The sequence below is a fragment of the Panulirus ornatus genome, chromosome 7 (genome assembly GCF_036320965.1).
Source record: "Panulirus ornatus isolate Po-2019 chromosome 7, ASM3632096v1, whole genome shotgun sequence".
In the NCBI taxonomy this organism is placed as follows: Eukaryota; Metazoa; Arthropoda; class Malacostraca; order Decapoda; family Palinuridae; genus Panulirus; species Panulirus ornatus.
In genome coordinates, this window is record NC_092230.1 from 51,611,723 (window position 1) to 51,629,381 (window position 17,659).

The 17,659-nt window shown below is 42.2% G+C and overlaps 1 protein-coding gene across 2 annotated transcripts; it reads left to right on the forward strand.

Annotated features, from left to right (window-relative positions):
• The first annotated feature begins 136 nt into the window (after positions 1-136).
• LOC139749644 (uncharacterized) lies at positions 137-16,261 on the forward strand. Of its 2 annotated transcripts, none has more exons than XR_011713009.1 (2): positions 137-265; positions 13,814-16,261. XR_011713009.1 is itself a non-coding variant. In XM_071663816.1 (2 exons), the coding sequence occupies exon 1, from the start codon at positions 603-605 to the stop codon at positions 2,157-2,159; it is 1,557 nt and encodes a 518-aa protein (XP_071519917.1). In that variant the 5' UTR covers positions 295-602; the 3' UTR covers positions 2,160-2,593; positions 13,814-16,261. The 2 variants fall into 2 exon arrangements, 1 of the variants encoding a protein (XP_071519917.1); XM_071663816.1 differs by lacking the exon at positions 137-265 and adding an exon at positions 295-2,593.
• The last annotated feature ends 1,398 nt before the right edge of the window (positions 16,262-17,659 follow it).

Here is a 17,659-nt window from a genome sequence, read left to right on the forward strand (position 1 = left end):
AAGTTCCTGATGTGAGAAATTAATGTTTTTGAATGTCTCTAGAGATAATCATCTTATCATATCAGTTATAGGATTTCATTTTACTTTAATGAACTTTAATCATATGATTCAGTGAATCTCAGTTTTCAGTAATTTCCTTTTCGAACGCATAGTGCGTCCTTATGTAGGTGGCAGCACCGTCGATTAGCGTTTACATACAAACATATCTTCAAATTTTGTTTCTCAGGGAGAAATTATCCCGAAATATCCCAAGCATCACCATGACGTAAGTTTAGATTATAAGTTTTGTGGCGTTTTAACAGTAATGGCAGACATTATCGAAGGGTTTACGACAGATTATGCCATATAATTCCCCGGTACGTGTATATTAACTTTATCGGCATTGTTGACGTCGCAGACTGCATTACATGATTTGCGGCATCTGATTTTTTCTCCTCTATAGAGTTTGATAACATGTTTGCTATCTAGATATTGGGTTTGTCATGCGTATAAAGGGTCATCCTGGCCAGAGAAGAGGACACTGCGGCGTTCATGGTGTACACTCTTGTAAAGTCAGCTTGTAACAAAGTGTACGAGCTGCTGACTTAGCTTGAGCCAGAAGTATGTGGCGTTATATCCGTCGAGTTGTCATCAAGCGGTCCCGTAACGTTGACCCAGTGGACCTTAGGCAGACGGAACTGAAGTGGTGGTCAAGACCTGAGTGTGGCACCAGCCCATGGTGGTCTGCTAAATTGACCTGGCCAAGACCTGAGCGTGGCATCACCCCATGGTGGTCAGCTGGATTGACCTGGCCAAGACCTGAGCGTGGCACCAGCCCAAGGTGGTCATTATTAGTGACCTGGCCGAGACCTGAGCATGGCGCCAGCCCGTGGAGGTCAGCAGGAGTGACATGGCCAATACCTGAGCATGGCACCACCCCATGGTGGTCAGCTGGGTTGACCTGGCCAAGACCTGAGCGTGGCACCAGCCCATGGTGGTCATTAGTAGTGACCTGGCCAAGACCTGAGCGTGGCACCAGCCCATGGTGGTCATTAGTAGTGACCTGGCCAAGACCTGAGCGTGGCACCAGCCCATGGTGGTCATTAGTAGTGACCTGGCCAAGACCTGAGCGTGGCACCAGTCCATGGTGGTCATTAGTAGTGACCTGGCCAAGACCTGAGCGTGGCACCAGCCCATTGTGGTCATTAGTAGTGACCTGGCCAAGACCTGAGTATGGCACCAGCCCATGGTGGTCAGCTGGATTGACCTGGCCAAGACCTGAGTATGGCACCTGCCCATGGTGGTCAGCTGGATTGACCTGGCCAAGACCTGAGTGTGTCACCACCCCATGGTGGTCAGCTGGATTGACCTGGCCAAGATCTGAGTGTGGCACCAGCCCATGGTGGTCAGCTGGAGTGACCTGGCCAAGACCTGCGCTTGACACCAGCCCATGGTGGTCAGCTGGAGTGACTTGTTCAAGACCTGAGTTTGATACTACCTATGGCCAGACACCTGGAGGGATGTCTGGTAGGGGTGATGGGCGGCCAGTAGTAGTGTGTGTTGAAGGTAACATCAGTAGTGGAAAGTCGACATTCCTGGACTACCTATCAAAATTTAGTGATATTGAGGTTGTGCCGGAGCATATTGATGGATGGCGTGATCTGAAAGGCCATAACCTTCTTGATCTTATGTACAAAGATCCTGGCCGATGGTCGTATGTCTTCCAGAGTTATGTCCAGTTGACAATGGTAGAGAGTCACATCTTACCATCCATGTCGCCGGTGAAGGCCATGGAACGCTCCTTACATAGTGCACGATTTTGTTTTGTGGAGAATATGTACCTTGACAACAAGATGTGCAAGGCGGAGTACGACGTGTACCATGAGTGGTACAAGACTCTAGTGGGGGCTTTTGACTGTGCAGTTGATCTTATTGTATATCTCAGGACAGACCCCAGTCTAGTCTATGCTAGGGCCAAAAGCCGGGCCAGGGTTGAGGAGCAAGAAATACCACTTAGTTATTTTGAAGATCTTCATTACCGACATGAAGAATGGATGATCGAAGAAAAGTTCCCCCTGCCTGCACCAGTTTTTATTATTGATGCAAACGATGATCTGCCAACCATGTATGGCAAATTTAGTCTTTGTTTGAAAGAAATAATGTATATGAAATGTATGTAGAACGTCCTTTCTTAAGTTGACTCTTACTGTAGTTGTTAGGAAGAAAGAATATTGATAATATACATTCAAAAATAGAAAATTTCAGAAGTTTCTAAATACTTATGACAAGATTTACAGTAAGTTAACTGAGGAAGCTGGTGATGAGAATAGCCCACAGTGAATGAAATCTTTTAAACAGTTGAAAATGATCTCTGAATTGAGTTACACTGGCAAAAATGTTTCAGATAAGCAATGTTTCATTAAATTTATTGGACAAAAATGAACTTGCTAAAGATTAATGGAAAAAGGGAAAAAGCAGTGTTATTATGCCAGTATCTGACCTTTCTGTGTGCCAGGAATAAGATAAAAGTGAAGCATCTTGATTACAACTGTTGAAAAATATATGCAAGTCACTTGGATCTGATTAAGTATACCTCAGGGTATTATTTGAAAAAGTTAGTGTTGTGGAAACAATTTTTTCCAGACTGGAACTTTGTTTAGTGCATTAGTAAGGTAGTGCCAGCTGTGTCCACTCTAGTCCAGTTTCTTGCTGTCATGTATAATGCATCAGAACCACAGCTTTCTATCCACAACCAGGCCTCACAAACCTTTTAAATGGTTTATCCTGGACGCTTCACATGCCTTGCTTCAGTCCATTGACATCACATCAACCCCTGCATACCACATCATTCTAGTTCACTCAATCCCAAGCACACCTTTCACCCTCTTGCATGTTCATGCCCCAGTTGCTCAAAATCTTTTTTCACTCCAGACTCCCAACTCTAATGTGGTCTTCCAGTTCACATTTAAACATATATCCTGTTTGTCAACCTTCCTTTCCAAATGTCCCAACCATTTCAGAACACCCTCTTCAGCTCTCTCAGCCACACATTTTTTATTACCTTACATCTCTCTTCCCTTTCATTACCTACTTGACCAAACCACCTTGCACTGCATGTTGTCCTGACACGTTTTATTTCTAACACATCTGCCCTCTTCCGCCAACCCTATCTGTAGCCCATGCCTCGCATCTGAATGATTTTGTTAGGACTACTTTACCTTCAAGCATGCCCATTTTTGCCTTCCCATTTAATGTTTTCTCTTTCCACACTTTCTTCACATCTCCCAGCACCTTTGCCCCCTCACTCACCGTATGACTCACATTTGCTTCCATGTGCCATTCACTGCCATTTCCATTCCCAGGTATGTAAAACACTTCATTTCCTCCAGGTTTTCTTTATACAAACTTGCATTTCAGCTAACCTGTCCTTCAACCCTGCTGTACCTAATTATTCAGTTTCACAACTTCCTTCTTTCACTCATTACCAGACTCAAGTCACCAACAAGTGCACTGTCTCATTTGAATCTGCCACCAGCAAACCACAGCTGACTGACTCCCCAGGCCCTCTCAGCCCCTGCAGACTATATACTTGCCCCTCTCTTCAAGAGTCTTGCATTTATCTCTTTCCCATCCATAAACAAAATATTCACCCATGGCAAGATAACACATCCCTGCCACAGACTAATCTTCATTTGGAACCATACACTCTCCTGTCTTCCTACTTGTACACGCACCTTACACCCTTGATAAAAACTGCTTATTTCTTCTAGTAACTTTTCTTCCTTGCCATAGATGAAAAAGACCTTCAATGGGACATCTCTATCATCCCTGTCATGTACTGTGGCCAGATCCATAAATGCCACATACAGAAAAATTTATTTCTGTATTTCTCACACTTTAAAGCAAACACCACATCCATACATCCTTGACCACTTCTGAAACTACACTGCCTACGTTCAGAAAAACCATCCTTTTGGCATGAATGGCTGTACAATATTACCTCTGAAATCTGAAGGTGCCATATTCAAGAGACAGCACCTGAAATATCTAGGGCCCAAGACTCCAATACCTTCCCATTTACCATCAGAAACAGCATGGGATGCACATTAAAGAAGTTAGAGTGCATTGGATATGTACCTACAAAGTGTAGCAGACCATGTAGGCTGTGAGGGCCTGAGGACTGCGGCTTCCGACAGCTTGGTCAACCAGTGACCCAATCTAGCAGCCTGGGTTCTGTAGGGGATGAAGACCCCTGAAGATTCTATGAGGTGTCCATGAAGTAACCTCTTTCCAGAATATGTTATTCACCCTAAAGTTTGTTAATGCTCACTAACTCCAACTCTCCTTGGCCCCCTTTTTCAACCCCTTGACCTACATCTTGACTTTCTGCCCACTTACTCTTATACGTTCGCTGAATTGCTTGAACTCCTTCCCTGTAACTACTACTCAAATGCCTCATTTTTCTCTCCCTAGCAACTTCATTCCACAGTACTACCCTTTCTAATCTGCCCACCTCCCACTCTTTGCATGCCACATGCATCTCTTGTGCATGTCAGCACAGCTTCCTTAAATATGCTTTGTCATTTACACATTCCCATTGCTTCATTTATTTTCACTTTTTGCCGATCAAAACTCAATATCTTCTGGTATTTCTTCACACGTCTGTTTTTCCAAGCTCACTCACTTTCACCACTCTTATTGACAGCACATTTACATCCACTGTTTTTTAATATTTGTATCAATTGATATGTATAAAAGATAATGCCCCCTGACCTTTCCTACTCATTTATGTATACTTGTGCATGACTTTTTAAACCAGGCATTTCCAGTCACCAGTCCTTTTTGAGCATGTGCCTCCACGAACTGTTCACCCCTTCCACTCAAGATATTAAATGCTCCAACCCCTCCGTTATACCCTCAACTGCCACAGTATTCACCTTGCATTCAGATCACCCATCACTAATTCCCAGTCTCTTACAAAAAAAACTGCTGCCACCCTCTTAGCTGTCCCCAAGACACTTGCCTCTCATGATCTTCCTTCTCATGGCAAGGTGCATAAACACTGATATTCACCCTCACCTGTCTCAAGGCAGCCCTATCTTTTTACTCACATAAGTATAGAATTCACTTCTTATTCTCTTTTATACATTTTATATACTCCCGCAACTCCTTCCTCAGGAGAATGGCTACTCCTTCCTTATCTCTTGTCTTCTTACCAACCCCTGACTTTACTCCTAAGACATTTCCAACCCTTTCTTCCCTTTTATCCTTGAGCTTTGTTTCTCTCAGAGTTGAATATTTGGGTTTCTCCTCAAACATACCACCTGTCTGTCCTCTCATCTCATCTTGGTTACAACCACACACATTTAGACACCCCCAGCCTAAGCCCCCTAGGAGGATGAGTGCTCCCTTTTTTGCTCCTGTTCCATCTTTAGAAATAGAAATATTGGAAAGGAAGGGTTTCCAGCCCCAGGTCGTGCTCCTTATAGTAGCTTACTATGACGTGCTGGGAGCGTGAAGGTAGAATTTATTCTTCTCTTCCTCAGGGGTATCCTAAATATTTTCACTACTTTGTTGAGTAAAATAATTTTATCGGGTGATTGGACGCGTGCAAACATTACAACCATACACAGAAAGACTTTACCATGTGATGAAATGTGTGCAAACATAACAGCCATAAACAGTAATGCCAATAAAAAGTATCAGGAAATGACAGACTTGTCAGTCCTGCTAGTGTGGTTTATAACCTATTGAAAACTAGTGTGAAATACCCAAGTAGAGTATGTGAAATTAAATGTTGAGTACTCGCCAACAATTTGGTTTTATAATCCGATCTTCAGTGCTCCATGTAATAAGCCTTTAATTCTTCACTTAAGTTTACTATTCAGTCTTGTTGATTTCACTTTTCCAAGTTGTTTAAAGAATGAATTTAACCTTATGTATTCAAAGATATTCATGCACCAACAGTGTTTTTTGTCCATGAAAAGGTGTCGCATGTTCTTGGTACATGATCTCCGCCCTTAAGGAATTGTGCAGTCCTTTGAAAACAATGACTTAAGGGTAACATTTTCATCTTTCCTGAGAGTGAGATTTTTCATCTTTCCTATAACATCATTCAGTTTTATACAAGTCAATAGTGGTAGGGTTTTAAGTGAGAGGGATAGTAGTGGGGTTTGATAAGAAAGTGGTGTAGAAGTTCTCCCCTACTTGTGATCTATGCAACTTCAGACCATCTGTACATTTTTTTTTTTTTTATTATTATACTTTGTCACTGTCTCCCGTGTTTGCGAGGTAGCGCAAGGAAACAGACGAAAGAAATGGCCCAACCCCCCCCACATACACATGTATATACATACGTCCACACACGCAAATATACATACCTACACAGCTTTCCATGGTTTACCCCAGACGCTTCACATGCCTTGATTCAATCCACTGACAGCACGTCAACCCCGGTATACCACATCGCTCCAATTCACTCTATTCCTTGTCCTCCTTTCACCCTCCTGCATGTTCAGGCCCCAATCACACAAAATCTTTTTCACTCCATCTTTCCACCTCCAATTTGGTCTCCCTCTTCTCCTCGTTCCCTCCACCTCCGACACATATATCCTCTTGGTCAATCTTTCCTCACTCATTCTCTCCATGTGCCCAAACCACTTCAAAACACCCTCTTCTGCTCTCTCAACCACGCTCTTTTTATTTCCACACATCTCTCTTACCCTTACGTTACTCACTCGATCAAACCACCTCACACCACACATTGTCCTCAAACATCTCATTTCCAGCACATCCATCCTCCTGCGCACAGCTGTATCCATAGCCCACGCCTCGCAACCATACAACATTGTTGGAACCACTATTCCTTCAAACATACCCATTTTTGCTTTCCGAGATAATGTTCTCGACTTCCACACATTCTTCAAGGCCCCCAGAATTTTCGCCCCCTCCCCCACCCTATGATCCACTTCCGCTTCCATGGTTCCATCCGCTGCCAGATCCACTCCCAGATATCTAAAACACTTCACTTCCTCCAGTTTTTCTCCATTCAAACTCACCTCCAACTGACTTGACCCTCAACCCTACTGTACCTAATAACCTTGCTCTTATTCACATTTACTCTTAACTTTCTTCTTCCACACACTTTACCAAACTCAGTCACCAGCTTCTGCAGTTTCTCACATGAATCAGCCACCAGCGCTGTATCATCAGCGAACAACAACTGACTCACTTCCCAAGCTCTCTCATCCCCAACAGACTTCATACTTGCCCCTCTTTCCAAGACTCTTGCATTTACCTCCCTAACAACCCCATCCATAAACAAATTAAACAACCATGGAGACATCACACACCCCTGCCGCAAACCTACATTCACTGAGAACCAATCACTTTCCTCTCTTCCTACACGTACATATGCCTTACATCCTCGATAAAAACTTTTCACTGCTTCTAACAACTTGCCTCCCACACCATATATTCTTAATACCTTCCACAGAGCATCTCTATCAACTCTTATCATATGCCTTCTCCAGATCCATAAATGCTACATACAAATCCATTTGCTTTTCTAAGTATTTCTCACATACATTCTTCAAAGCAAACACCTTATCCACGCATCCTCTACCACTTCTGAAACCACACTGCTCTTCCCCAATCTGATGCTCTGTACATGCCTTCACCCTCTCAATCAATACCCTCCCATATAATTTCCCAGGAATACTCAACAAACTTATACCTCTGTAATTTGGGCACTCTTATCCCCTTTGCCTTTGTACAATGGCACTATGCACGCATTTCGCCAATCCTCAGGCACCTCACCATGAGTCATACATACATTAAATAACCTTACCAACCAGTCAACAATACAGTCACCCCCTTTTTTAATAAATTCCACTGCAATACCATCCAAACCTGCTGCCTTGCCGGCTTTCATCTTCCGCAAAGCTTTCACTACCTCTTCTCTGTTTACCAAATCATTTTCCCTAACCCTCTCACTTTGCACACCACCTCGACCAAAACACCCTATATCTGCCACTCTATCATCAAACACATTCAACAAACCTTCAAAATACTCACTCCATCTCCTTCTCACATCACCACTACTTGTTATCACCTCCCCATTTGCGCCCTTCACTGAAGTTCCCATTTGCTCCCTTGTCTTACGCACTTTATTTACCTCCTTCCAGAACATCTTTTTATTCTCCCTAAAATTTAATGATACTCTCTCACCCCAACTCTCATTTGCCCTTTTTTTCACCTCTTGCACCTTTCTCTTGACCTCCTGTCTCTTTCTTTTATACATCTCCCACTCAATTGCATTTTTTCCCTGCAAAAATCGTCCAAATGCCTCTCTCTTCTCTTTCACTAATACTCTTACTTCTTCATCCCACCACTCACTACCCTTTCTAATCAACCCACCTCCCACTCTTCTCATGCCACAAGCATCTTTTGCGCAATCCATCACTGATTCCCTAAATACATCCCATTCCTCCCCCACTCCCCTTACTTCCATTGTTCTCACCTTTTTCCATTCTGTACTCAGTCTCTCCTGGTACTTCCTCACACAGGTCTCCTTCCCAAGCTCACTTACTCTCACCACCCTCTTCACCCCAACATTCACTCTTCTTTTCTGAAAACCCATACAAATCTTCACCTTAGCCTCCACAAGATAATGATCAGACATCCCTCCAGTTGCACCTCTCAGCACATTAACATCCAAAAGTCTCTCTTTCGCACGCCTGTCAATTAACACGTAATCCAATAACGCTCTCTGGCCATCTCTCCTACTTACATAAGTATACTTATGTATATCTCGCTTTTTAAACCAGGTATTCCCAATCATCAGTCCTTTTTCAGCACATAAATCTACAAGCTCTTCACCATTTCCATTTACAACACTGAACACCCCATGTATACCAATTATTCCCTCAACTGCCACATTACTCACCTTTGCATTCAAATCACCCATCACTATAACCCGGTCTCGTGCATCAAAACCACTAACACACTCATTCAGCTGCTCCCAAAACACTTGCCTCTCATGATCTTTCTTCTCATGCCCAGGTGCATATGCACCAATAATCACCCACCATCTGTACATATGACTGGAAAAAATATATAAATTAGAAAATAAGAATGATGACAGCTAAAGATTTTTAAATAAAAGGTAAAAAGAAACTGCAGAATCCTATAATAAAGCTGGTTAAAAAAGAATGAGATATTCATGATAGAAATTGGGTATGATAAAAATGTTGTACTGGTATACGATTTCTACATGCCATTTTGACATATGTCCAACTTGACTCCATTTCGAGATCCGACTGGTCGGTCAGAATGGAACTTGGACATATGTTAGGGAGGGGTGTAAAATATCATTAGATATAAAATCTTGATGGATTAACATGTTTTACCTCAGATTATGGGTTCTCTTTATAGTTAAATATCATCATAAAGATGTCCTTCATTTGATGGCACCTTGCTTCATTTGGTTCAAGAGGTAAATAGTAAGTTCATATGTCTCTAGAGATGTTAGAATCTGCCTTTGTGAAACAGATCCCTTATGCTGTAATTCAGTCCTTATATAATTATTGGCATATGAACTTGCATATTTGCAAATTTGCATTCAAACATTACAGTGCATGTGTGACATTCTGTGGAGTACACCAATAGTATAGATCCCACAAGCAAATTGTCTTGAAATGTATTGTCATTGGGTTTGAAAATTAATTTGTAAGCCAAGTAAAGCTCTGAAGAATCTGAACAAAGCATTGGTAAAGGCTTGATGTTGCCCTCCTGCAGAACAGTCATTTTCTAAATGTCTTTGAATTATCAAAAGTGCTACTGTCATCCATCCTGTTTAAAAGTGTTTTAACATACATTTTGTCAAGTGGTATCAATTGGTTCCTTACTCTCTGAACTGTTGATGTGCTTTTACTCCACAATTTCCCTCTGACTTAAAGCCCTGACCATTTTATCTAAGAATATCTTTGATGCCACAGGAACTCCCATCAGGGGGATGGCCACAGCAAAAGATTGATTTGCGATTATGCACCACATGCTCATCCTATGAGTGGTAGTGCAAAAGGATTGCAGAAGTTACAAAGGGTCTTTAGTCTGACCCTAGTGTGTTGATATTACATAGGATGTTACAATTCATAACTGTATTATATGGGAAGTTTTATCTACTAGATGCCAAATGTGGATGCAAACTTAAGATTTCAGATATCTTGCTAACAAGAAGGTGTGATATTTCTTGCAGGGTGTGTTGAGTCTATCCCTAAATGGATCAAATTTTTCATATTCTAAGACATAGTATTTTAGTTTGTGTCCAAATCTTTTACCATAAACTTTACAGTTCACTTTAAAATCCCCAGATAGGCTAAAGTGGCAATAGCACCGATCAGCAGCAAAAGAGTCTCTACTTATCCCTCTCCATAGATACCTCCCTCGCATACACTATTCCATCATGCGTTCTTTCACCATTTCTCTCCTTCAGCTGCATAGGTCAGGGATGGGAGGACTATGCTGTCCCCAGCTACTTTCTCTCCTGTCATACTAACATCTCTATCCTTCATAATTCTCTTAAGGGACCCAGTGGTACTTTTACCCCATGCTGTTCTCTTATATTTCTTTCCATTCCACCAAACTTTCCCAAGATAAATTGTCAGCTCTTCCAGCATCCCCCCATATCTATAACACAGTGTAGTACACTTCTCTCACTCTACAGGGCTTTTCAAAATCTATACTTTGTTTCCTTTCAAACCATTAGTTTCAAACCATTAGGGCCTGAACATGCAGGAGGGTGAAAGGCGGGCAAGGAATAGAGTGAATTGGATCGATGTGGTATACCGAGGTTGACGTGCTGTCAGTGGATTGAATCAGGGCATGTGAAGCGTCTGGGGTAAACCATGGAAAGTTGTGTGGGGCCTGGATGTGGAAAGGGAGCTGTGGTTTCGGGCATTATTGCATGACTGCTAGAGACTGAGTGTGAACGAATGGGGCCTTTGTTGTCTTTTCCTAGCGCCACCTCGCACACATGAGGGGGGAGGGGGATGGTATTCCATGTGTGGCGAGTTGGCGATGGGAATGAATAAAGGCAGACAGTGTGAATTGTGTGCATGGGTATATATGTATGTGTCTGTGTGTGTATATATATGTGTACATTGAGATGTATAGGTATGTATATTTGCGTGTGTGGACGTGTATGTATATACATGTGTATGGGGGCGGGTTGGGCCATTTCTTTCGTCTGTTTCCTTGCGCTACCTCGCAAACGCGGGAGACAGCGACAAAGCAAAGTAAATAAATAAATAAATATTTATATTTATTTATTTTGCTTTGTCGCTGTTTCCTGCGTTAGCGAGGTAGCGCAAGGAAACAGACGAAATAAATGGTCCAACCCGCCCCCATACACATGTATATACATACACGTCCACACACAGCACATATACATACCTATACATCTCAATGTACACATATTTATACACACACAGACATATACATATATACCCATGTACATAATTCATACTGTCTGCCTTAATTCATTCCCATCGCCACCCCGCCACACATGGAATAACAACACCCTCCTCCCTCATGTATGCGAGGTAGTGCTAGGAAAGACAACAAAGGCCCCATTCGTCCACACTCAGTCTCTAGCTGTCATGTAATAATGCACCGAAACCACAGCTCCCTTTCCACATCCAGGCTCCACAGAACTTTCCATGGTTTACCCCAGACGCTTCACATGCCCTGGTTCAATCCATTGACATATATGTATGTGTTAATTGTGGACTTCAGTTTGGAGGAGTAGGAGTTGCTGCACTCAAAATCCTACTCTTGGTATCAGCTATACAGAATGAAAGGATTCCAGCATTACCACAATTGTCAAACTTTACTCATGAGACTGCGGAAAACATTATATCGTCTAATACCAATGTTTATTGAAGTTTTATAGATGTGTGAGCATAGTGTGCTAAAGATGCATAAGTAAGACCTGAGGGTCAGTCAAGAGAGTTGCTACTGTACATGTTTTATTGTTTATTTTACTTTCATTGAAAATTTTGTTTCTAGATGTTATGTTTTATGAAAGAAATCTTTTCTTGTTATAATCATTGTGCTTAATTGATAATTTTTTCATAAATTTTTTCATAACAGCAGAATTATAAAAGTTTGTATGATTGATTGTTTCATATGGTCACAGTCCCACAATATCATTACTGGAACATTTTGTCTGGCAGATAAACAACTTTTATACATATTATTGTTGTTAAACAAAAAAAAAAAAAAATGTGAAGCAATGCTAACACTGCCAAGAGGAAAGTAGGTACTATAGTTGCCCAAGCAAAGGTAAGCTTTCTGAATGAGATTGAATTTGCAAACAACAAAGACCCTCATAACAAGTTCTTAATGGTCAGACAGTGTCAGCATGGTGCTCGACAATTTGTATCCGTACATAGTAAATTAGTAAACGTTGATGTGTGGATCAGGTGTTTGCTTTAAGGAGTGTGAGAAATACTTTGAAAAACAGATGGATTTGTATGTAGCATTTATGGATCTGGAGAAGGCATATGATAGAGTTGACAGACATGCTCTGTGAAAGGTATTAAGAGTATATGGTGTGGGAGGTAAGTTGCTAGAAGCAGTGAAAAGTTTTTATTGAGGATGTAAGGCATGTGTATGAGTAGGAAGAGAGGAAAGTGATCAGTTTCCAGTGAATGTCGGTTTGCGGCAGGGGTGCATGATGTCTCCATGGTTGTTTAAATTGTTTATGGATGGGGTTGTTAGGGAGGTGAATGCAAGAGTTTTGGAGTGAGGGGGCAAGTATGCAGTCAACAGTCAGTTGTTATTCACTGACGATACAGTGCTGGTGGCTGATTCGGGTGAGAAACTGCAGAAGTTGGTGGGTGTTAATAAAAAGAGTGTGGTTGAGAGAGCAGAAGATGATTTATTGAAATGGTTTGGTCACATGGAGAGAATGAGTGAGGAAAGATCGACAAAAAGGATATATGTGTCAGAGGTGGAGGGAACGAGGAGAAGTGGGAGACCAAATTGGAGGTGGAAGGATGGAGTGAAAAAGATTTTGAGTGATTGGGGCCTGAACATACCGGAGGGTGAAAGGCGTGCAAGGAATAGAGTGAATTGGAATGATGTGGTATACTGGGGTCGACATACTGTCAATAGATTGAACCAGGGCATGTGAAGCGTCTGGGGTAAACCATGGAAAGTTTTGTGGGGCCTGGATGTAGAAAGGGAGCTGTGGTTTGGGTGCATTACACAAGACAGCTAGAGACTGAGTGTGAACGAATGTGGCCTTTGTTGTCTTTTCTTAGCGCTACCTCGTGTACATGCAGGGGGATGGGGGTTGCTGTTTTTCATGTGTGGCAGGGTTGATGGGAATGGATGAAGGCAGCAAGTATGAATATGTACATGTGTATATATGTTGCTGTGTTTTTTTTCCAAAAGAAGGAACAGAGAATTGGGCCAGGTGAGGGTATTCCCTCAAAGGCCCAGTCCTCTGTTCTTAACGCTACCTCGCTAATGCGGGAAATGGCGAATAGTTTGAAAAAAAGAAAAGAAATTATACATGTATATGTATGTACATGTGTACATATGTATATGTATGCGCATGTGTATATATGTATATGTACGTAAATGTTGAAATGTATAGGTATGTATATTTGTGTGTGGGCGTGTATGGATATACATGTGTATGTGGGTGAGTTGGGCCATTCTTTCGTCTGTTTCCTTGCTCTACCTCACTAACGCGGGTGACAGCAACAAAGTATAAGAAAAAAAATAATATATATACTGGTACAAACAATAATGTTTTTTACAGTACTGCTCAGAAGCGTCGCAGTGACATGACCCCAGAGGAGCTGACAGCTCTCGAGAAAGAGGAATTTGCCACAGGACCACTACGTATCTTGAATGAGTCTGTTCAGAATAATACCCAAGTGAGTATTTTTAATGGCTGCATTCCCTATGCTAATATTTCATTAGATATGTCCTTACATTTAGTTGTACTTGAACTCCCTTTCAGGTGTATTATATTATAGCTTCCTTTTTGTCTTTTTTTTTTTCAATGAAAATAGTTTTCGTAAGTTTTTACTTTTCTTGACACCCTTTTCCCTGACTACCATCACCTACCCGCCACTGCCAGTACACTCCACATCTTCCAGGTTTTCCCTATTCAAACTTACTCTTGGATCACTGTTAACACCCATTTTGAGACTTTTTTTCTTTGTCAACTGGGGATTGGTCTTAAGATATTGACCCATGGTCATCTAAGGAATAGGAGACATGTCCCGGTATGTAACATTTGCAGCTGCATTATGACCATTACTAATGGAATAGCAGAAATATTGGAGTCCTAGCATCTAATATTTATCATAATAACAATGGAGCGGGGGGCCAGAAATCCTCCCCTCCTTGTATTTTTTTAACTTTCTAAAATGGGAAACAGAAGAAGGAGTCACGCGGGGAGTGCTCATCCTCCTCGAACGCTCAGATTGGGGTGCCTGAATGTGTGTGGATGTAACCAAGATGTGAAAAAGGAGAGATAGGTAGTATGTTTGAGGAAAGGAACCTGGATGTTTTGGCTCTGAGTGAAACGAAGCTCAAGGGTAAAGGGGAAGAGTGGTTTGGGAATGTCGTGGGAGTAAAGTCAGGGGTTAGTGAGAGGACAAGAGCAAGGGAAGGAGTAGCAATACTCCTGAAACAGGAGTTGTGGAAGTATGTGATAGAATGTAAGAAAGTAAATTCTCGATTAATATGGGTAAAACTGAAAGTTGATGGAGAGAGATGGGTGATTATTGGTGCATATGCACCTGGGCATGAGAAGAAAGATCATGAGAGGCAAGTGTTTTGGGAGCAGCTGAATGAGTGTGTTAGTGGTTTTGATGCACGAGACCGGGTTATAGTGTTGGGTGATTTGAATGCAAAGGTGAGTAATGTGGCAGTTGAGGGAATGATTGGTATACATGGGGTGTTCAGTGTTGTAAATGGAAATGGTGAAGAGCTTGTAGATTTATGTGCTGAAAAAGGATTGATGATTGGGAATACCTGGTTTAAAAAGCGAGATATACATAAGTATACTTATGTAAGTAGGAGAGATGGCCAGAGAGCGTTATTGGATTACGTGTTGACAGGCGCGCGAAAGAGAGACTTTTGGATGTTAATGTGCTGAGAGGTGCAACTGGAGGGATGTCTGATCATTATCTTGTGGAGGCTAAGGTGAAGATTTGTATGGGTTTTCAGAACAGAAGAGTGAATGTTGGGGTGAAGAGGGTGGTGAGAGTAAGTGAGCTTGGGAAGGAGACTTGTGTGAGGAAGTACCAGGAGAGACTGAGTACAGAATGGAAAAAGGTGAGAACAATGGAAGTAAGGGGAGTGGGGGAGGAATGGGATGTATTTAGGGAATCAGTGATGGATTGCGCAAAAGATGCTTGTGGCATGAGAAGAGTGGGAGGTGGGTTGATTAGAAAGGGTAGTGAGTGGTGGGATGAAGAAGTAAGAGTATTAGTGAAAGAGAAGAGAGAGGCATTTGGACGATTTTTGCAGGGAAAAAATGAAATTGAGTGGGAGACGTATAAAAGAAAGAGACAGGAGGTCAAGAGAAAGGTGCAAGAGGTGAAAAAAAAGGGCAAATGAGAGTTGGGGTGAGAGAGTATCATTAAATTTTAGGGAGAATAAAAAGATGTTCTGGAAGGAGGTAAATAAAGTGCGTAAGACAAGGGAGCAAATGGGAACTTCAGTGAAGGGCGCAAATGGGGAGGTGATAACAAGTAGTGGTGATGTGAGAAGGAGATGGAGTGAGTATTTTGAAGGTTTGTTGAATGTGTTTGATGATAGAGTGGCAGATATAGGGTGTTTTGGTCGAGGTGGTGTGCAAAGTGTGAGGGTTAGGGAAAATGATTTGGTAAACTGAGAAGAGGTAGTAAAAGCTTTGCGGAAGATGAAAGCCGGCAAGGCAGCAGGTTTGGATGGTATTGCAGTGGAATTTATTAAAAAAGGGGGGTGACTGTATTGTTGACTGGTTGGTAAGGTTATTTAATGTATGTATGACTCATGATGAGGTGCCTGAGGATTGGCGGAATGCGTGCATAGTGCCATTGTACAAAGGCAAAGGGGATAAGAGTGAGTGCTCAAATTACAGAGGTATAAGTTTGTTGAGTATTCCTGGCAAATTATATGGGAGGGTATTGATTGAGAGGGTGAAGGCATGTACAGAGCATCAGATTGGGGAAGAGCAGTGTGGTTTCAGAAGTGGTAGAGGATGTGTGGATCAGGTGTTTGCTTTGAAGAATGTATGTGAGAAATACTTAGAAAAGCAAATGGATTTGTATGTAGCATTTATGGATCTGGAGAAGGCATATGATAGAGTTGATAGAGATGCTCTGTGGAAGGTATTAAGAATATATGGTGTGGGAGGCAAGTTGTTAGAAGCAGTGAAAAGTTTTTATCGAGGATGTAAGGCATGTGTACGTGTAGGAAGAGAGGAAAGTGATTGGTTCTCAGTGAATGTAGGCTTGCGGCAGGGGTGTGTGATGTCTCCATGGTTGTTTAATTTGTTTATGGATGGGGTTGTTAGGAAGGTGAATGCAAGAGTTTTGGAAAGAGGGGCAAGTATGAAGTCTGTTAGGGATGAGAGAGCTTGGGAAGTGAGTCAGTTGTTGTTCGCTGATGATACAGCGCTGGTGGCTGATTCATGTGAGAAACTGCAGAAGCTGGTGACTGAGTTTGGTAAAGTGTGTGAAAGAAGAAAGTTAAGAGTAAATGTGAATAAGAGCAAGGTTATTAGGTACAGTAGGGTTGAGGGTCAAGTCAATTGAAAGGTTAGTTTGAATGGAGAAAAACTGGAGGAAGTGAAGTGTTTTAGATATCTGGGAGTGGATCTGGCAGCGGATGGAAACATGGAAGCGGAAGTGGATCATAGGGTGGGGGAGGGGGCGAAAATTCTGGGAGCCTTGAAGAATGTGTGGAAGTCGAGAACATTATCTCGGAAAGCAAAAATGGGTATGTTTGAAGGAATAGTGGTTCCAACAATGTTGTATGGTTGCGAGGCGTGGACTATGGATAGAGTTGTGGGCAGGAGGATGGATGTGCTGGAAATGAGATGTTTGAGGACAATGTGTGGTGTGAGGTGGTTTGATCGAGTAAGTAACGTAAGGGTAAGAGAGATGTGTGGAAATAAAAAGAGCGTGGTTGAGAGAGCAGAAGAGGGTGTTTTGAAATGGTTTGGTCACATGGAGAGAATGAGTGAGGAAAGATTGACCAAGAGGATATATGTGTCGGAGATGGAGGGAACGAGGAGAAGAGGGAGACCAAATTGGAGGTGGAAAGATGGAGTGAAAAAGATTTTGTGTGATCGGGGCCTGAACATGCAGGAGGGTGAAAGGAGGGCAAGGAATAGAGTGAATTGGAGCGATGTGGTATACTGGGGTTGACGTGCTGTCAGTGGATTGAATCAAGGCATGTGAAGCGTCTGGGGTAAACCATGGAAAGTATGCGCATGTGTATATATGTATATGTACGTAAATGTTGAAATGTATAGGTATGTATATTTGTGTGTGGGCGTGTATGGATATACATGTGTATGTGGGTGAGTTGGGCCATTCTTTCGTCTGTTTCCTTGCTCTACCTCACTAACGCGGGTGACAGCAACAAAGTATAAGAAAAAAAA